At 57.8% G+C, this 20,352-nt stretch overlaps 1 protein-coding gene across 2 annotated transcripts in view; it reads right to left on the bottom strand.

Annotated features, from left to right (window-relative positions):
* Positions 1–1,269: 1,269 nt before the first annotated feature.
* SPG7 (SPG7 matrix AAA peptidase subunit, paraplegin) overlaps positions 1,270–20,352 on the bottom strand; it is a 32,421-nt gene continuing 13,338 nt past the window's right edge. Inside the window, exons 5-17 of one of the 2 annotated variants that reach the window (XM_047078960.1) lie at positions 19,488–19,627; positions 18,514–18,616; positions 16,868–16,993; positions 16,384–16,546; positions 15,867–16,040; positions 10,052–10,176; positions 9,221–9,323; positions 8,427–8,537; positions 6,225–6,340; positions 4,567–4,723; positions 3,995–4,161; positions 3,320–3,397; positions 1,270–1,683 (exon numbers count right to left, since the gene is read on the bottom strand). In XM_047078960.1, the coding sequence (XP_046934916.1) occupies positions 1,483–1,683; positions 3,320–3,397; positions 3,995–4,161; positions 4,567–4,723; positions 6,225–6,340; positions 8,427–8,537; positions 9,221–9,323; positions 10,052–10,176; positions 15,867–16,040; positions 16,384–16,546; positions 16,868–16,993; positions 18,514–18,616; positions 19,488–19,627 (1,764 nt within the window). In that variant the 3' untranslated portion in view covers positions 1,270–1,482. The remainder of the gene's footprint in view (positions 1,684–3,319; positions 3,398–3,994; positions 4,162–4,566; positions 4,724–6,224; positions 6,341–8,426; positions 8,538–9,220; positions 9,324–10,051; positions 10,177–15,866; positions 16,041–16,383; positions 16,547–16,867; positions 16,994–18,513; positions 18,617–19,487; positions 19,628–20,352) is intronic. The other variant, XM_047078961.1, reaches the window with a different exon arrangement.

Below are 20,352 nucleotides of genomic sequence, written 5' to 3'. Positions count from 1 at the left end.
GGCTCTTTACAGGAAGTCTGAGGGGCAGCCTCAGTCCCCGCCTGAGATGGTAGAGGAGGTGTGACTTCTGGCGCTCGAGCACCTGATGACCCGGAGGTGACATCACTTGTGACCACTTGGGGGCCCAAAGTCGGCAGACGCCTTGAGCTTCTCTAAGTCAGCATAGCGAACCTCCCCCGTCCCACCAGTGAGTGCTAGGAAGTCAGGCTCCCCTGCTTCCGCTGCAGGGAGGGGCCGCTTTTCGTGCCATTTACGTTTGGTTTCTGTGTATCTTGTGGTCAGCAAACGATTTTCCAGAGAATAAAGAGGCACGGGCCAATTTATTGGTAAAGTAGGAGGGGGATAAGCTTGACCACATCCGTCCATGGTTAGGATACGGAGGGTGCCACCCTGGGGCGAAGAGACCAGAACCCTCCTAACTGCATATCCATCTTTGGAAGTGAATTTGGGGACCTGGGGCAAAGGCCACAGTGCTCTCAGAGCTGCCCTCCCTCGGGTGTGACCCCCACCTGCTTACATACTGCATCCCTCGGGCCGTACTGTGGGATGGGCGGCCGAACTACCCCTTCTGTCAGGAAGCACCTGCAGTCTGTGGCTCCGAACACCGCTGCGCCGGGAGGGCAGGCGCAGTGAGAGCAGTGGGTGGGGACACCGGAGTGCGTGTGGCACACCCCTGGGCACAAGGGGGCCGAGGGGACCGAGTGTACCTCGCTTGCTGCGATGAGGGGGCGTCCCAGGGCCTTTCCCCCAGATTCCTACAACAGGGCTCTTCTGTTGGTTATCTTGGGCTGACATTCTAGACTGAAACGCGTGACCCCATGTCCGGGTTAGAGCTGGCCCTGTGACGCAAGATGGACTCTCCCCCTGGAACTTACTACAAATGCCACAGCAGGCCTCAGGGCTTACCCCTCGTGTGGAGGCCAGGCCAGCAGGACAGGCTGGTGCCCGGGTCTGCACAGCAGTAGGTGGCAGTATTTTAACGCCCGAGAGCCCAGGGCCTGGCTCTGATGCCGACCCTGTGGACGCGCCAGCAGGACAGGCCCACCGGAGGGAGGACAGGCGGCAGCTGGCTCGGGGGTCCTTTTAGCGCTCTGATGAAGTCCCAGCAGCTGGGACAGCCCCCGCATGAACTCCTGGTGGGAGCAAGCTGCTCGCGCACAAAACCACCTTGTCACCGGGTCACTGGCCTGGGAGTTCGGATGTACATGCCCACCTGTACCCCATGCGCACCTGTACCCGGCACGGATAAGACAATCTAGCAAAGCCAAGTCATCTGCAAAAACGTTTACCTCTCACCGGGAGGGCAGTCAATAAATAGATCTCAGAAGTCTTTTCAGAGACCAGTGAGGGCTGGGAGGGGGTACCAGTCTGGGCAAAAGAGGAACGGCAGGGGCGGGGCACTCAGTGAGGCGTTCCCTTCCTGGGTCTGCGGGGGACGCCGCGTCCCCACGGCACAGTCGAGGCACAATCCGGGAGGCCCGTCTATTTGGGCCAAGATGGCTCCTCCCCGCGAAGTGGGGGCTGCTGAGGCGCCTCCTCCTCCCCGGCGTCTTGCTTCTCCCTCTCGGCCTCACTCCACCTTTGAGGCGCGATCATCTTCTTGGGCCCGTGAGGGGGCGGACCGATGAGGGCCTCGATATCCTCGTAGTTTATCACTTCCTTCTCCAACAGGGCATTTGCCAGCTAACGGAACACAGCGAGTGGTGTGTGAACCCCAGACAAGGAAACAGATGAGCCTTTTGAGAGCCGAGCACCCAGCAGGGAGGGGGCGTCTGGAGCGGGACGCCCTGGGCAGGCGGCTTCCCAGGGAAGCAGTGCGAGCGGGCAGCTCACGCACAGAGCCCTCGTCTGCACCTTACAGGCAGCCTCCCGCTGCCAGCCTCCGTCATTTTTCTGCTTCCCTCCCAAACCTGTTCTCTGGGGCCACTTTAGTTTCCTTTACCAAACACGGTGCGTGTGTCTGCACGTCGGGGAACAAGTGGGGGCTGGAACGTGGGGACGGGGTGCTGGTGCCCAGGGCTAGCAAGGGAGCCTCTGCCTCCCTAGACGTGGTCCCAGAGAGCACGCTGAGGGGGCCGTGTGCACAGCCCGCACCGGCCGTGAGGGATGCGTCCCAGGCACTTCTGAGCAGGGCCACTGCTTCCTCGGGAGGGACAGAGCTGCTAAGCCCTGGAACACGCCCCGCCCCCCATGGTGCAGAGGGGGGGACACCCGGGGCCCCCGCAGGAGGAGCCCCACCCGGTTCTGCCAAGCAGCAGCCGCAGCGCGCACGTGTGGCACCTGGGCCTGGTAAACGGCGGGTTCTGGCTCAGCAGGTCCCTGCCCTGCCCACAACCCCCTGGTCCAGGGGCAGCACTGTGAGGGCAGCACCCCAGCCTGGGGGAGCAGCGCCTCATCTGAATGGAATGAGGAAGTGAGGAAACGTGGCCTGTCCACAAAGTGCTGCCCGCTTCTACGAGGGACACGGGAGGCACCCGCTTCAGGTGCCGCCTTCCCAGCCTCACTGAGAACTGCAGACAGACGCCAGCTGGGGGACACAGCACACCCACCAAGCCACGGCTCTGAAGACTGCCAGAGCCGGTAGCCAACAGGCGAGTGGGAACTCAGAGCCCAGGGAAGCGAAACGAGACATCACAACCAGAGTGAAGTGGGCCCAGGGACAGGAAACGACATTAGACGAAGACGAAGGAAACGTGAACTTAGCGCAGACTTCAGTTAATGACGTGTCGACACTGGTTCACTAGCTCGTAGAAAACCCGCCACGTTAAAGGGAGATGTTAACGATACAGAAAACCGGCCATGGGGTAGAAGGGGCTTGTGCTATATTTGCAGCTTTTCTATAAGTCTAAGATTATTCTAAACTTGAAATCAAAGTCAAGAGTTCAAGCCCCATGTGTGGCACAGACATGACTTAAAATAGGGGCCCCTGGGTGGCTCAGCTGAGCATTCGACTCTTGATTTCAACTCAGGTCATGATCTCACGGTTCATGAGATTGAGCCCCCCATCGGGCTCTGTGCCAACAGCACAGAGCCTGCTTGGGATTCTCTCTCCCTCTCTCTCTCTCTCTCTCTCTCTGCCTCTCCCCCTCCCAAAAGATAAATAAAGGAAAAATAAAAGACTGCCATGCCCCAAGTGGTCTTTGAAAAAGGTGAGATTTCAGTTGAACTGGGGGGAGTGTAGAAAGGCTGCTTTTTCTGTGGCTGTGTGTGTGCTGGAAAGAGTCCCTCGAGGAGTGACAGCCACATCAGCACCGTGTGGCGATGGTTGCCTGCCCCCACCCCCGCCAAGGGAAGGACAGGCAGGTGCCCAGAACCTTACCGCCTGCAGCTTGTCCTGGTTGTCCCGCAGCACCTTCTCCGTGTGCCTGTGGGCCTTTGCCACCAGCACTTTGGCTTCCTGCCAATGGGCGAACAGATCTGTCACGAGCAGGACGGCAGACCAATGCTCACGACATCTCCTGTGCCTGATTCTGGCACAGAATTCTGGCATCAGAGCACACGTTAGAGCCACGGGGCAGGAAGCCAACCTCCGGCTCACAGGGACCAGGAGAGCTTGGCTGCCAGTGGCATTTCCTGCCCTGACCCCATCCCCCGCGAATGCCCCTGTTCCAGGAGGCTGCCTCCCACCCCTTCCCCCTTCACGGCTGCAGGTGCCCACCAGCTCCTGGAGGCCGGGGAGCGTGCGGCCACCTCACGTGCGCACCAGGCTGGACGTGGGCCCGGCCAGGTCGCGCAGGGAGCGTGCATGTGTCCTGCAGGTGCGGGGACCGCTGGGGACCGCTGGGCACCGGCTGCATCGTTCGGGGTGTTTCACGGACAGTTTCACCAGGGACCACACAAGTCCTCACCCGAGAGCAGACGCTCAGAACGTGAGAGCCACAAGGGGTCAGGACTGGAAAGCCCACCACGTGGACCACGTGACGACACAGCGCCAGCACCTCAGACACCTGCTCCCTGACCCACTGCGCCGTGAGAGGGGGCGGCACGCACTCACGTGATCCATCATCTGCTGGAGGCCCTGGCTGAAGGGACGCCGTCCAACTCCCGTGAGTCCCTCCTGCGCCTCGGGAAAGGACACGGGCCCGATGCTTGGGGCCATGCCAAACTGCCTCACCATGGAGTAGGCGATGCGCGTGACCTTCCTCAGGTCGTCCTGAGCCCCTGGAGCATGGGGCCGAGAAAGAGGTTTCTCTCGGCAGAGTGGCACGGGCCTGGGCCTGACCGCAGAGGACCCAGGGGACAACTGTGCCCTGTTACTGTTCTTTAAAGGACAGAGCCTTAAAACTCTAAACACTACGTGGGGTGCACTCTGGGTTCGCTTCCCTGGCAGCTCCCCAGCACACGTCCAGCTCTGACAACACCCCTGTCAACGCTGAACCCCTGTGTCACTGGGGACACGAGCACCTGTACCAGTAGCTTGAGAACACTTGGTGAAATTCAGAAGTACGTGTGTAAGCCACCCTTCGAATTCCTCCATCGGATTCACCCTCCCAACCCCACGAGGAAGGCGCGGTGGATGTAAAAGCACTTTGAGAACGCCAGAACCAGCACGGGCCAGCTCCTCACCAGAAGTGACCTTGTTGAAGGAGATGGATTCCGACACGCGGCCACCCAAGGCCATGCACATCCGCTCAAACAGCTGCTCCCTGGTGAAGAGGTGCTGGTCTCTTGGAAGCATCTGAGCAAAGCCCAGGGCTGCGTTTGTCCGCGGTGCGATGGAGACCTGTGGAGTGTCAGGTGGCCGAGTGAGCAGGACGAAGGTGGGGTGGGGCAAGACGGGTCTTTAACTGGAGGCTTTCAAAGCAGTCAGAGCAAGTCTGCACCGGCCTCACTTGTGTGACCAAGGAGAACAGCTCACGTGCTGTTGGGCGGTGTCGTCCTTGCACACCAGAGCACAGCAAAGATGGCTTCCTGGGTGGAGCCAAGGAGACAGGGCCCCGCCCCCCACCCCCACCCCCACCCCCACCCCCACCCCCACCCCGGGCCAGTCGTCGTGCCCTCCTGTCACCGCCCACCGCGGTGGACATGGGACTGCACAAACCCTTGGGGACACCAAGACTGGAGACCATCCTTGCCTTTCTCCCCCACCAGCGCAGCACCAGGTTGGCACGCAGGGGCTCTGGAGAGGAAGCTGAGAGGCTAATACTTAAGCGAATTACACTGTAAAATGCTCTACGTAATGATCACATCCGCAACTGGCAGAGTGCCAGGCCGGGTGGGGGTGGGGTGGGGGGTGGTTCTCATTATGACGGATTTATCTTTTGGCCGTCAAACAGGAAATTTTAAATTACGTTTACTTCATCCAGGATCTTTCTGCATTAATTTTTCTTGAGATACTGCATTCAGGTATTTATCTTGCTTACTGAAATATTTAGTGTCCCATAAATGTCACACCCTTGGTGACTGTCCTCAGCCTGACCCAGGTCACCTCAATGACGGCTGCGTCCACTTGTCTGTCACAAACACTGGACTTCGGGCCCTCTCGGGGAAGGCCTCTCAGACACGACCAGACTAACGACCTACTTGGCTACAACTGACACCTCTGAAAAGCAGTTCAAGGACAGTAAACAGACGTGCCGGCTGGCAGTGGCCACGTGTCCCCTTCTTCGGTGCTGGGGATGCTCGGCGCTGCGGCTCCCTCCCTGCACCCGCCGGCCCCCTCTAGGCCGGACACAGGGCACAGTTCAATCCGCACCCGCCTCCCACACCTTCACGTTTTCCTGAAGGGTCACTCGGTTCCCTGGTCATGAATCCACCATTCCGGAGGAGTTGTTTATACTATAGGCATTTGATACAAATAAATTTTCATCAAACTCCCAAATGCTTATGAGAGTGGTAGTTCTTTAAGGTGAGCTCCACGCACCTATTCTTAAGGTTAGGAGTCGTTACGTTACTGCTTTCAGAGATGGTGGTAAACTTGACAGTTCTTAATTCCAAGATCGAGGGTGCAGACAGGAAAGGGGGCCCCCCAGTCGTTGCGTGGCTCTCCAGTGGCCTTGCCCCACAGCTGGAGCCACGTGTCCTGCCCTCTGCCTCCCGGGATGAGGGACCCTGCACGGTCGCCTCTGCCCTGTGCCCCTGTCCACCTCACACCGTGCCTTCTCTTGGAGAGAGAACACGCGGTGATTCCGAGGCCAGCGTGGTCCAAGGGCCAGTGGGGCTCACGCCTGCCGACGCCCCGGACCCGCCCGCGGCCACACGCGCGTGCGCGTGGGACAGCCCACCTTCATCACGGCCTCCGTGTGCTCCAGCAGCCAGCCGACCAAGGCGTGGCCCGACTCGTGGAACGCAACCACCTTCTGTTCTTCCTTGGAGAGGATCTTGCTCTTTTTGGCGGTCCCTGCAAGAGGGCCGGAGAGTCCGAGGGTCCCGGTGAGTGTCCCAGGCACTCCGCCTGGCCTCACAGAGTTCCACCCTGTGTCACCAGAGCAACGTCCTCACCGGACGCTGGCCTCCCGCGTCTCGGCCCCCAGCCAACACCAAGAACTGCGTTCCTCACTGTGTGAAGCTCATTTGGTGAGGGGGATGCTGCAGGCTCCCCGTTTGTGCGTCTGTGAATGCGGGAGCGGCCAGTCAAGCTCCTGCAGGCTTTAGGAACACCCTCAGCTCAGGGGCCCGCGGGGCTGCTGTGATTGGATGGGGTCCCGAGCGGGTTCCGGGCTGCGCACTGCCGTTCCCCCCAGACGGGCAATGCGAGCCGCAGTCCCGATGCCTCCCACCTGGTGACCCTCTGCTCCCGTCACACCGTTACACCTCCCTGAGTTTCCACTTGAGGCATCCTGGATCAGCTCTGGGTTTGGGGTATTTGGTAGGAGGGTCACCTCCATTTACTGCAAGGTTATAAATCCTTCCTCACACTGGCTGTAGCAGCTCAATCATCTCTACCAGAGCTGGTGATGTGAGCATCTACACACGAGGGTGGGCTTGAACGCGACGTGCTGTAGCCCAGGCAGGCCGCAGAGTGAGACCAGGGGGCTCTGATGCCTGCTCACAGGGCCAGCGTCGTCAGTATTGACAGGCGTCTTTCTCGCCTTCACACCATTATTGCAAGTGTATCAATTCCCACGTAAAAATAAGGGGCTTGTATAAAACCGAGTTTGTAGTAAGAAACAGCCACTTAGGGGCACCCAGGTGGCTCAGTCAGTTCAGTGTCAGACTTTGGCTCAGGTCGTGATCTCACGGTTTGTGAGCTCGAGCCCCGCGTTGGGCTCTGTGCTGACAGCTCAGAGCCCGGAACCTGCTTCGGATTCTGTGTCTGCCTCTCTCTGCCCCTCCCCCGCTCGTGTTCTGTCTCTCTCTCTCTCTCTCTCTCTCTCTCTCTCTCTCTCAAGAATAAACGTTAAAAAGTAAAAAACAAAAACATTTAAGAAACAGCCACTTTAGTTCCTCCTGTCCACGCCAATTCCTAACCGGCAGTATGGGCACCTGGCGGTATTTGTAGCAGACTTTAACTCCAGTGGAGGGTGACAGGGACGAGCCCCTTCTAGGGATGACTCATGACCGAGTGTCCCCCTCCACAGACAAGGCCTGTGCTTCTCCTACACCTTTGGAAGGAATAGTTTCCCTTTTTTTTTTTTTATTTTTTATTTATTTTTATTTTATTTTATTTTTTTAAAATTTTTTTTTTCAACGTTTATTTATTTTTGGGACAGAGAGAGACAGAGCATGAACGGGGGAGGGGCAGAGAGAGAGGGAGACACAGAATCGGAAACAGGCTCCAGGCTCCGAGCCATCAGCCCAGAGCCCGACGCGGGGCTCGAACTCCCGGACCGCGAGATCGTGACCTGGCTGAAGTCGGACGCTTAACCGACTGCGCCACCCAGGCGCCCCAATAGTTTCCCTTTCTAAAAAACTTTCAGTATCTTAGATCGAACACTGCTCAAGAACAAGCCATGGAGGGCCGCGGAAACTTCGAGAGATCGTGTCAGTCCCTCTTCTGACGGAAACCCAGGGACCCCACTTGCAGCAGTGACCATTAAGCACTGCCGGAAGCCACCCCCTCCCTGCCCCTGTCCTGCCGAGACCCCGAAGCAGAGACAGGCGGGACAGCAGAGCTCAGCTCTCGGGAGACCCTCTGTCCCCAGGCAGCCGTGGCCTCAGCCCCACGGTGGGTGGCCTGCAGCTTGGGGGCACCGCTGGCCACCTCGGGGCTGCGTGCCACTCACCCTGGGCTGGGGGAGATCCTTTTATATTTCTTCCTGAAGAGTCTGCCCTTTGGCAGATTCTCAGCATTTTACGCTGAGGATAAGTCTCGTGGTAACAACCTGACACAAGAATAGAACTCTGCGCACTGTTCCCTTGCCCGATCATGATTGTTTGCTAATTGCTTCTGTCCCACGATGTGGAAGCTGACCTGGCTCCCACCACCCTGCCCTCCATCTGGCTGCTCCTGGGGCTCAGCCCTGCTGAGAACACGTCCCTCGTACCGGCAATGACTCGTTCCACGGCGTACTCGAAGTTGAACGTGTGGACGGACGTGTGGCCCTCTCGCGCAGCGTGCAGCGCGGCCTCGTTACAGATATTGGCGATGTCGGCACCTGTCCACACAGAGGGTGAGAGGGGAGGGCAGGGGGCTGACGACTGGCAGACAGGCGGGCAGGCGACGCCCACGCCCTTTGCTGACCCCACCCACACTACTGACAGACCCAAAGCATTCCCCCTCGTGCCTTCCAGCCTGACCCTAACCTCCGGGCTCTTTACTGCACAACTGTCGTCAGCACGCAGAGCACCACGTGCTGTTTTATTCCAGCTAGTAATTCACACACGCACTGAGGGGAAAGAAGTTAGTTTTCCAGGTCCCACAAGATTCTAGTTGAGGGCATTAAAAAAAATCCAAAGGGAAGACATTACAATAAAAGGGATTTTGTTTCTATTGCCCTTTAAAATGAGAGCCGCGCAGAAAATATCCTGATTTGTGATCCGATTCTACTCATCAACGGCGGCACATACAGCCCGAGCCCAGGAGGGCCCCGAGAGCCGGTGTGCAGAGCCCGGAAGGCAGGAGCGCCCCCTGCGAGCACGCACACGCGCACGCGCACAGTACTCCCTGAACGCCGGCGCCGGCCGTGGGCTCTGGCACCACTCCGGGAGGGAAGTGCTGTGCGGTCTGGCTCCCTGTGCACACCCTCACCCTCACCCTCACCCCCACCCCGGAGCGGGGGATGTGGGGCACTTGGGGGAGGCCTGCACCCTTAGGACTGGCGGGAACCAGCTTCCGTACCACTGAACCCCGGCGTCAGCTCTGCCAGACGCTGGGAGTAGAAGCTGCTGGCCTGGGTCAGCTTCAGGCTCTTCAGGTGCTGCTCAAAAATCTCCCGCCTTTCCTGCAGAGAAAGGACACGAGTGTGGGCTCACTCCTGCCCCACAGACGGGCCCCTGGCTGTTAGATCCCTGTCCTTGTCATCACTCCCGACCTTCATATGTGAGACCAGTTGAGAGCCACAGGCAGCATCTCAAAATGAAAGGTTAGGTCACGCATAGTAAGGGCTTACTTCCTAGGACGTCTGGTTCGTAGACGTTCTGTGTTTTCTAGACCCTGATGGGAATGCTCCTTACGCGGTCAGAGAAAGGGGAAGGTGCTGTTCTGGAAGCAGTGGCAGCGGGGAGCTCCATTCTGCTCCTTAGAGCCTAGGAGCCGTTCGAGTGTCAGACCCAGGGTGACACCCATGTGAGGTCGCCATCACTGCCTGCTGGTTCCTGCTGCCTCGGGGCACCACCAAGGCCTGGCCACCAGGGGGCGGACGTCTCTCCAGAGACCCAAGGAGGCTGGAGGGGCTGAGACACCGGCAGGGCTCGCACCTGCTCCCAGGGCAACACAGCTCATGTTCCAAACCCACGGCCAGCCTGCAGACTTGGGGTCAGGACGAGACTCCTGAGGTTCTTGCTACAAAACTCAGCCCCAATGTTTAGGGATAAAGAGAAGATGTGGGTGAACCAAATGAGCGGCAAAACGGTGGGAAGAGCGGGAAGCCAAAGAAAGTCTGGACAGACAGGCACCAGGACTGTGTGGTCGCAGCTGGGCCAGGAAGGGCCGGCCCCCGGCCACCCTGACCTGCAGCGTGGGAAGGTCGATGAAGACGTGTCGATCCAGTCGGCCTGGCCTCAGCAGAGCGTTGTCCAAGATGTCAGCTCGGTTGGTGGATGCCAGGACAATGACATGGTCCGTGGTGCCCATTCCTGGAGGGATGACAGCCGTTCAGGTAGAGCTCCCTGTCAGGACACAGGGTGGGACTGATTTCCCCCTGGGGTCCGCAAGAAAGGAACACGTACGTTGTTCTGAATGAGGATCAGAATCCCCACAGAGCAAGAATTCACCCGTCTCCCCCAGGCTGAACCACAGACCAGAACCGCACTGCCATCCAGACAGCGCCTGGGGGGGACCTCGTTTTTGGAGAACTGCCCAGCAGGCCTGGGGAACGAGGGGACACTGTCCCCACGCTCCCTCAGTGCACTGGCTGTGGGCCAGAGCCACTGTAGCAAGACGTCTGGGACATTTTGTCCCTAATGCTGGTCTGTAGCCTGCGTTTAGGCCCTCGCTCTCTCACAGGAGTTTAAAAACAAGTGCAGACAGAAAGTTCCACCGCTGGCCCAGATCTGTAGGAGAACCAGACGGGACCCCGGTTTGAATAAAGCAGCTGCAGAAGTGCGCCTAAGGAGCAACGGGGCAAATCTGAGCCTGACTGGATATCTGAGTGTTGTATCTGTGCTTGTAAACTATGCGTTACGACGATACTGTGGCATCTCTCTGGATGTAAAGAACTACGTTCAGAGCATAGAAGATTTAGAACACGTAAGATTCAGAAATTTGGATCTGCTTTAAAATAACCCACCCGAGAAGAGGAACGGAGCGGGGTGGCTGGAACAGGGCTGGCCTGCGACGTGGAGGTTTGCTGCACATCTCTCTCTGCTCTGATGTATGCTTGACAAGTTCCGGAATAGAGTGAAAAATGCCGGAGGCGCCTGGTTGACTCGGTCAACAGAGCAACAGAGCAACTCTTGATCTCAGGGTCTTGCGTTCAAAGCCCACGTTGGGCGTAGAGCCCACTTAAACAATAAGTAAAATGAAGACATCCTGATCTTTTGCTAGTAAAAAAAAATCTTGATAAGTTGACACTGACAAATATAACTTAAAACTACCTGGCTTAAGTGAAATTTAAAAGAACGGTTGCAGAATTATGGCCTGAGTGTTAGGCACTGCCATCTCCCAGCCGACTGTCACTGACTCCACTCTGCAGGACAGCAGTGAGGGGCCTGGCCGAGTGCACGGGCCTGGGACCCACCGTACCAAGGAACTGACCCCTGAGTCACCGAGAAGCAGCCACTAGGACGCATAAACCACACCCACCTCCCAAGGAAATCCTCGAGAACCCTGTATGTGTGCATTCTCCATGGAAGGCGACAAGCCAGGACGCTTACTTGACGTTTCTGTGTCAGGGGAGAGTGCAGCACGTAACCGTGACTTCTGAAAAGAACCCGGAAACCAGCCAGCACCAGCCAGCACATGCAGCGCGTCCCCCCGTGTTCGATCTGCCTGCACCGTGGTGTTAGGAGAAGTCAACCTGTGACACCCGGCAAACAAGAGGCTGTCTGGAGAGAGGGCCCTGCCAGGATTCCCGAAGGCCGTGGACACGGAATTCCGAAGTCACATGAACTGAAGACACATGGGACGACGGTGGGAGTGATGCCTGCGGAAGAGCAGCGGCAGGGCAGGGGCGCAGGCGGCGCCAGCCAGCCCCAGCACGAGCTGCGGGAGCGCTCAGAGCTCTGCTGGCGGGTCTCAGCTCCACCTCCCCACAGAGCCAGCCCCTCACCCGGGCCAGGCACCCTGCGTCACTGGGGTCACGATCACACAGAGGGTATAGCCCCCCGGGGCTGGACGGATTGCTCTAGAAACTTTGCATTTTGACCTAGTTACAGATACACAGGTGCAGCTTGGTACAGAGAAGTCCTTTCGAGGGTCGCTCAGAGCCAGGAAGCTGGCCGTGCAGGGCAGAGCCTTCTCACCGCCTCGACTAACGCACTCGACCAGGAGCTTTCTTCTCTGCAGGTCCCCTGCACGCAACCCCCCTGCCCGCCTCTCTCCGCGTCCCCGCGGTACGCAGGCCTGCTCCACGGCCACCCCACCTCCAGTCTGTTCTCGTCTCTGGGATTCTGTCACTTTGACAGTCTTGGGTAAGTGTTCCCGTACAACCTGTAGCCGCTTGACGCTGGCCCTTTTCGCTCAGCAGAATTCCCTCGGGATCCATCCGAATGGCGGTGTGTGAGCACTCAATTTCTTTCCTTTGCTTCACGGTAACCATGGCAAGGACACGCAGGCTCGGTTTAGAAGCTGCATGCGGGGAGTTTCCAGCTGCCACACGTAAGCGGACCTTTCTTGGGGCCACAGGCAGGCGCGTGAGCGCCGGGCCAGAGGGGAGGTGTGAGTTCGGTTCTGTCTCCCAGGGCGGCTGGCTGAGTGTGGGTCGGCTCACGCTTCCGGCTGCTGTACTCCAGCGAGGGCCGTGCGGGCTCACTCGCAGACTCGTCCGAGCCATCGGTGCGCCCCCCGCCCCGGCGCGCCACGCGTCTCGTCTCCGCTCTGGCTGTCCTAGGAGGTGTGTTCCCACCCAACTCTCAGAAAAGGGTTTGGCGGGTGTGGACGAGCGCGTTCAAAACCTTACATGAAAAAGCAAACGGAGCACGGCAGCCGCAGCCCCATCGGTCGAGGGGAACACGGTGCGAGGTGCCGCCCCGCACGAGTCTGTGCCGCGTGGTGCGTGCAGGGGGCCCCGTGGCGTGGCGGAGGCACGGGCCTGCAGAAGACCTCCGCGGGCCAGGAGGCCAGACTCTACAGACCCCACTAAGCGCTGGCAGAGCACAAAAGCAGTTCAGCCTTTTCAGCAAATGGAGCGGGGGCAAACAGACGTCCACGGGCCAAGGGGTGGGGGTGGGGGTGCACCCGACTTCGGCTCAGGGCGTGACCTCTGAGTTCGGGTGTTCGAGCCCCGCATCCAGCTCGGCACTCACGGTGTAGAGCCTGCCTGGGATTCTCCCTGTCTGCTCCTCCCCAACTCAAGCTTTCTCAAAACAGATCAAAGTAAACTAAAATGGAAAAGGCCATGTGGATGGTAGCTAGGACTTTCTGACTCCACGTGAGAACGCAGCTCACGTCCCCACACACTCTTGCTAACACAAGCTCCGGTGAAGGCACGGGGAAGGGGCACTCAGCACAGAGCCCTCTTTCTGCTGATCAACCGTACAGAGGTACCGAGTCACGCTGACCCCAGCACGCTCCACGCAGGTGCCTGGCCCTCCGGTAGGGCCACCTCTCCCTGACTCATGAGTGGGGGGGCGGGCAGTCCCTTCCTGGTGAGCTTTTCCCACGACCGGCACAGTGTCTGCTCCGTGCCCTGCGCCTCAATGAGCAAGCACCGCCCCTCCGGGAGGACTGACACAGACCCCTCAGACTCATGTGAAGGGCGAAGAATGCGTACTGTGTCCGCACACAAAAGGACCCGTTCACCGCTGGCCCAGCCCAACAAGGGGCTTCAGTAGGGCTCCTGGGCGCTCGTGGGCCTGGAGCGGAAGCAGCCCTATTCACGGCAGCACAGAGGTTGGGCTCAGAGGAAGCCACCGTTTGGTAAATGCTTCCTGGTGGGCTCGGGTCTGCCCCAAAACGTGGGCTCAGCCTTCAAGTGCAAACACCGATATGAGCAGGAAGGCCTATGTGGGCCTCCCGTGGGCCCGGTGGGAGGCAGGTGGGGGCCTTCACCTCTGAGTGCCTTCATCTCACCTGCAATGATGAGCTGTGGCACACGGGCCACAGAGTCACGGGGGGTCACACGCTCTCTCCACACTACACAGGTCAGAAAACCAGCCTGAAGCGGGGGCAGGCGTGCACGCCCACAGCACCTCTCACCCAGGGATCTAGGGCTCGACGGGCGTCTGCAGGAGCCGGAGGGCAAACAGGGACTAGAGGGCACTTTAAGCTTGGACGGCCACCTGGTCATCTGATGACTTCCAATGGCCAGTTCTCCCTTGTCCACTCGATATCACAGATGTCGTTCATTCTTTTTTTTTTTTTCAAATGTTTATTTTTGAGAGAGAGAAGGTGCGCGTGCGTGAGTGGGAGAGGGGCAGACAGCGAGGAAGACGCAGAATCAGAAGCAGGCTCCAGGCTCTGAGCTGTCAGCACAGAGCCGGACGCAGGGCTTGAACCTCATGAACCACAAGATCGTGACCAGAGTCGAAGTCAGACACTCAACGGACTGAGCCGCCCAGCCGCCCCTTTTTAAAAAAAATTTTTTTAATGTTTATTTTTGAGAGAGAGAGAGACAGAGACAGAGCGTGAGGGAAGGAGGAACAGAGAGAGAGAGACACTTGTCATTCGATTACAAAGACGACCAGGGGGTGCCTGGCTGGCTCAGTCAGTGAAGTGCGTGACTCTTGATCTCAGTCCGATGTTGGGTGTGCAATCTACTTAAAAATAAATACATAAACAATTTTTAAAGTAATAATAAATGAAATAAATACATAAAGGGGCGCCTGGGTGGCTCAGTCAGTTAAGCATCTGACTCTTGATTTCAGCTCAGGTCATGATCTCACGGTTCATGAGTTCAAGCCCCATGTTGGGCTCTGCTTGGGATTCTCTCTCTCTGCCCTTCCCCCACCTGCTCTCTCCCAAAGTAAATAAACATAAAAAAAAAAAAAATTAAGCCCTCTCCCCACAGCATGGCGGAAGCCGGAGGACATCACACTGGGTGAGTCACAGAAGGACAAATAGCAGTAGGAGTCACCCACAGGAGGGTCCAAGAAGACTCAGACCCGTGGAGACACAAGGTGGCATGGCTGCCAAGGGCTGGGAGGCTGGTGTTTAATGGGGACAGAGTTCCAGTCAGGGAAGATGAGAAGGTTCTAGAGATAGATGGTGGTTGCACAACAGAGAGAATAACACTAATAAATGGTTAAAATGGTAAATTTCGGGGCGCCTGGGTGGCTCAGTCGGTTAAGTGTCCGACTTCGGCACAGGTCATGATGTCACGGTTCGTGAGTTCAAGCCCCACGTCGGGCTCTGTGCTGACAGCTCAGAGCCTGGAGCCTGTTTCAGATTCTGTGTCTCCCTCTCTGTCTGCCCCTCCCCACTCGCTCTCTCTCAAAAATAATAAACGTTAAAAAAAGTTAAAAAAAAATAAAAAGGTAAATGCCACGTATATTTTACCACAATAAAAATAACCGGGTACCAGGCTGGCTCAGTCAGTGGAGCATATGCAACTCTGGATCTCGGGGTCCTGAGTCCGAGCCCCACGCTGGGTATAGAGATTGCTTAAAATAAAATCTTCAAGGAATATAAATAAAAATAAAATAAACATACAACGTCTATCCAAAAAAAACCCCAATATCTTACGAAAGTAGCCGAAAAGAAAAACCATTCCGTGTCACTCAGAATCCCCAGATCAGGAGTCACATGTGCTTCCACCTGGGGCAGCCAAGCGCCCTGTGCTACCTTTCCTGCATCGGGCCGCGGGGTGCGCACAACACCATCACCTGGGTTTATCCAAGACTGGAAACCATGCCCTGCCCTGCCCTTTTTTGTTCCCAGGTTCTTTCTTTCTTTTCTACTATGACCTTGACTTTTTAAAATTAAAACCTGTGTTTCTTGAGTGCAACAAGGTGACAAATAGCTCTGAAAGTGGCCTTGTCTCAGAATCAGCTACTAGGGAGCGTGTTGACGGCACCCTCACCTGCAGCAGGTGCTAGGGCAGAGAGACGCAGCCCGTGTATGTGGGCATCGGTGCGTGTTCCCGAACAACACGCATGAGCCGCGTGGTCCGCCCCGTGAGTGGGTCTCAGGAAAAGAACCCCTTCCCTGCACAGGAGGGGGCACCCACCATCCATCTCCACCAGGAGCTGGTTGAGTGTCTGCTCCTCCTCCGTGTTGGAGAAGCCAGACATGGTGGTGGAGCGCTTCTTGCCCACGGCGTCGATCTCGTCAATGTACACGATGCAGGGCGCCCGGGCCCGGGCTTCCTTGAAGAGGCTCCGCACACGGGCAGCGCCGAGGCCTAAGGTGACACAGAGGACCGGGCGGGGAACGGGGAACGGGAGGGGAGCCCAACTGTCGCGCCAGGGGCCAGAACGGCCCACGGAGGATGACGAAGCCTCAGGAGAGTCACCCTGGCGGTACTCGCCCCCTGGTGGACCCCCAGGCCGCGCATGGAGGCGGCTTCAGAGAACATCGCTGCCCAATTCTCTACGCCAGCGGCATTCCCAGGAGCATGGGGCTTCTGTTTGCCTCTCTGTGCCCCCAATTCCCCGGCCGGCCACCACCTGAGGAAGGGCGTGTGACGGCAGGGCCATCCATCCTGCACAGACGGTCCTGTCCGCAGCCCCCCAGGCAACACCAACCTCCAATGACCTCCACGAACTCCGGGCCAGCCATTGCCAAGAAGGGCACCCGGGCCTCCGTCGCCACTGCCTTGGCCAGAAGGGTCTTCCCGCAGCCAGGGGGCCCGAGCAACAGCGCGCCTTTTGGGACTTTGGCGCCGAGCTGAAGGAAGCGCTCTGGGCTCTGGAAAAGCAGCAGACAACGCAGCGCTGATCACAGGTGTTGCAGAGAGAACTTTCAAGACAGGACACACGGAGATCAGCTCATGCGCGGTCACGAATCCGCTATGGTTCACACGGTTCTGGCGCAAGTCAGTCCGGGACTGACCAGGTGTCCCAGACGGCTTAGGCTGCAGTCGGCGGTGGGCTCTCGGCCCTCCTACTGGTTGAAAACTGTGCACTCGGCCTGCACGGCGGGTTTAATACTGGGTCCCACCACCTGACTACTCCGGGTCTTTCCTCCAGGATGGTGCTCACCTGCCTCCTGCTTGGCAGGCACGCCTACCTTCAGATAATCCACGAACTCTTTGACTTCCAGTTTGGCTTCGTGCATTCCCGCGACATCTTTGAAGCTGACTCCTTTCCCCATCTTGCCATCCACAATCGTGAAACGAGCCATCTTAAGCTGATTCTGGGCAGAAAGAACAAAGGGCAGGGTGCCGTGACCTCTCAGCACAACAGGGAAAGTGAGCGTCCCTGGGCCCCACCTCCCCTCGGCCCAGGGTCCCCTCTCCCACACCCCCTCCCACGCATATGAAGGGAAATGTTTCTTGTGTGTCATGGACAGTAAGAAAGTTATCTAGTATTTAACGGTTTGCCTTAAAAAAAAAAAAGGATGTAAAACCACCCCCCGCCCAAACAAGGTAACGTAGCTATCTCTTTTGCACATAAACTGTATTTTTCTGTATGATTTTTCCCGCTACTGTGTAATACTCTGATTATAAAAGCAATGTAGATAACACTGAGCTCTAGGAAAGTTCGGTAGAAATGTTGGCTGGTAAATTTCTGGAAAGCAACCAGGCAAGAGAAAGCTCGTAGTGAGGGGCGCAAACTTGAGCTCAGTTCTGCCTCAGGAGGCGCACAGACATGCCCGCGCTCAGAAAACGTGTGCGCTGAATTTATCATAGTGCTATTTAAATAAGACAGTAAAAATAAACAGCCCTAAATACACAAGAACGGTGAAACTGGCCGAGTAAAATACAGCCCGAGCCCATGATGAGACACCCTTCAAAGAGTGTGAGCGTTCAGCTACAGCCAGGAACACACTCTTGGTCTCGGTTCTCAGGGAAGGGGCTGGGTGGTGCCATCTGCAGACCTGCTCCAGCCGGGGCTTGGGCCCCTCAGCTCTGCTGCTGATGGGCTAACCGGCCACATGCTCCCCACCAGGGAGGGTTCGTGTTACAACGAGGGCTACCACAAGAGGACGCTGTGTGTGTGTGTGTGTGTGTGTGTGTGTGTGTGTGTATGTGTACACATTAAGTAATCTCTACACCCAACACAGGGCTTAAATTCAAGACCCAAAGATCAAGCGTCGCATGCTCCTCAAACTGAGCCAGCCACGTGCCCCAAGAGAATGCTTTTAAAGTGTATTTGGGGTGGGGGGGGCAGGGTGCCTGGATGGCTCAGCCAGTTAAGTGTCTGACTTCGGCTTAGGTCATGATCTCACTGTGGAGTCTGTCTCTCTCTCTCTCTCTCTCTCTCTCTGAATAAATAAACTTTAAAACAAAATTTTTAAAAAGTGTATTTAGGTTTGGGGCATCTGGCTGGCTCAGTTGCCAGCCTTAAAAAATACGCAGCATCTTAGCAAGTAGGAGAAACCAAAGAAACAGTCATGCCCAGCTACCGAAACAGCAGAATAAACTGGCCTATACACTGGCCTGGCTCAGCTGCCCCACAAGCCAGGGGGAGAGCGGGCCTCAGGTGGATCCCCTAGTCGGCCAGGCACAAAGAACGAGGAGCTGGCAGGCCACGGCTCCAGGCTGGCCTCTGTGACAGCTTAGCCTTCACCGCGTGCTCACTCTTGGGAGCCATACTCAGCAAGCACAGACAGACCCTAAGAGCACACGTTCAGGGATGCGGCACAGACCGCACGTTCAGGGAGATGGGACAGAGCACAGGTGCAGGGGGATGGGTGGCACGTGCCCAACTTACAAAAGCACTGAGTCCTCCTTCCCGTCCTGTCATCCCAGCCAGACGGAACACGTACCACAGGATGGCCAGGCCCACTGCGGTCATCCCCAAGGCGTAGAGGGCACTAGCGGGGGAGAGAGAGTCAGTCACGGGCAGGAAGCTCATGGGCACGCCTCGCGAAGTCCGGGGCCACAGACCCTTCAGAGATGGGAAGAGCGACCCGCACTCCGAGAACAGCGTGCAGAGCGAGTGGTTGTGAAAATGGGTTTCCTTGTCCAACTCTGCTCTCTCGTGACCTTCTCCCACATGGGCAGGTGGAGCGTCTCCCCACGGCGCAAGGCCAGGACATGGACACGACACGCTCACCCCGTCCTCCAGAGCCTACCGACAACGCCCAGCGAGAACCGATTTTCACGTGCGCCAAAGTAGGCCACCGGTTTTGGATGGGACGGCAAAACACGCAGAGCAGGAAACCGAGTGAACGCTAGGGCGCCAGCCCGCCCTCCCGCCGCCCGCCAGCCTTGGCCCTGCACCTGCGGGAGAGACCCGCCACCGCACAGGAAGCTCAGCGCCTCAGCGGTGTCTGCCAGTCAGCAGCGAGCCTCGGCACGCAAGCTCTGGCCGCTGCCGGGCCCAGTGTGCGGTGAGACGCCATGACTGGGAGCTAATGTGTCCCGCTGAGTCTGTAGGTCCCACGGGCCCAACACGGTCCCCGCTTGCGTCTGCCGCACGGAAGCAGGGATTTCTACCGGACGGGCCCGCTTCTCCCTTTCTGTTCCACTTTCCCGTTTGTAGAAGACAACGGCCCCACGATGTGCTGGATCAAGAAAAGCCACAGAGCCACGGACGCCCTCCCCACACGTGGTCCCGGACTCGCCCTCCCACACGGGGGTCTGCTTCGTGCAGGCCAGGCCACTTTCCTGTGTGTGTGCTTTGTTAGCACATTACAGAGCCACGCCTGGTTTAGTTCAGGGGCCAAATAACGACCAGCATACTTTCCAAAGAATCCTGTCCGCTTATAGGAGACCGGGATCCTGTCCTTGCCTTCAATGTTCAGGGCGTCTTCCGCGGCTCGGAGCTTCTCCTCAAATCTGTCGATGTTTGCCACCTGCATCCGGTACATCAAGGCCAGCCGCTGGGGGCAGAGAGCACAGGTGGTGCGAGTGACACACGGGCCAGACGGACGACCCCCAGACGCTGCAGGGCTCCGGCAGCAGAAGGTTCATCTGCGGGTCAGAAACTACTTCTGCGTCACAATTCCAGCAAAACTTCAATACGTGTGCTTTCTCTATCTTCAGGAATGGGGACATTTTAAGAAAAGGGAGGGTGTGCTCCACACTGACACCCCCCACCGAGCCTCAGCTGTGCGTGCAGAGCACAGAGACACGCGACAGGCCGGAGCTCCCCGCCGGGATGCAGGCAAGTCTAAGGCCAGAGCACAGGTTTCGCGCCTGCCCGCTGGCTGACCCCGAAATCAGCAAATCAGCTAAGTGGATTTCTGTGTCCTCGGGAAGCCTTTCCTGGGTGGAGGCTCAGGGAGTGAGCAGGTGGAGTGCCCTGGCATGATGTCACCGCTGCCTCCAGGGGGACAGGCTTCCCTGAGAGGAGGCAGCGTGGCCCGAAGTCCACGCTGGGCCCCCAAATGCCTTCTCTGTGAGCCGTCCTGACGATCTCCAGCAGCCTCGACGGTGTCCTGCCAGTCCCACACCGTTCTCCTGAGGGCCTGGTCCAAATGCTTTCTAGAACTAAGCCGTTCCAAGCTCAGCTTCTAAACACACTCTTCCAATCTACATGGAGCACCCAGATTTCCCCCTGGCTCTTAAGAACCTCAGAAGATGTCGTGGGGTCACAAGGCCAGAT

The sequence above is a fragment of the Lynx rufus genome, unplaced genomic scaffold (genome assembly GCF_022079265.1).
Source record: "Lynx rufus isolate CCGP_SWC_20201006 ecotype Redwood Valley unplaced genomic scaffold, mLynRuf1.p SCAF_16, whole genome shotgun sequence".
NCBI classification, from domain to species: Eukaryota; Metazoa; Chordata; class Mammalia; order Carnivora; family Felidae; genus Lynx; species Lynx rufus.
Note: the sequence above shows the minus strand (reverse complement) of the source record. Positions and strands in the feature narration are given on the sequence as shown.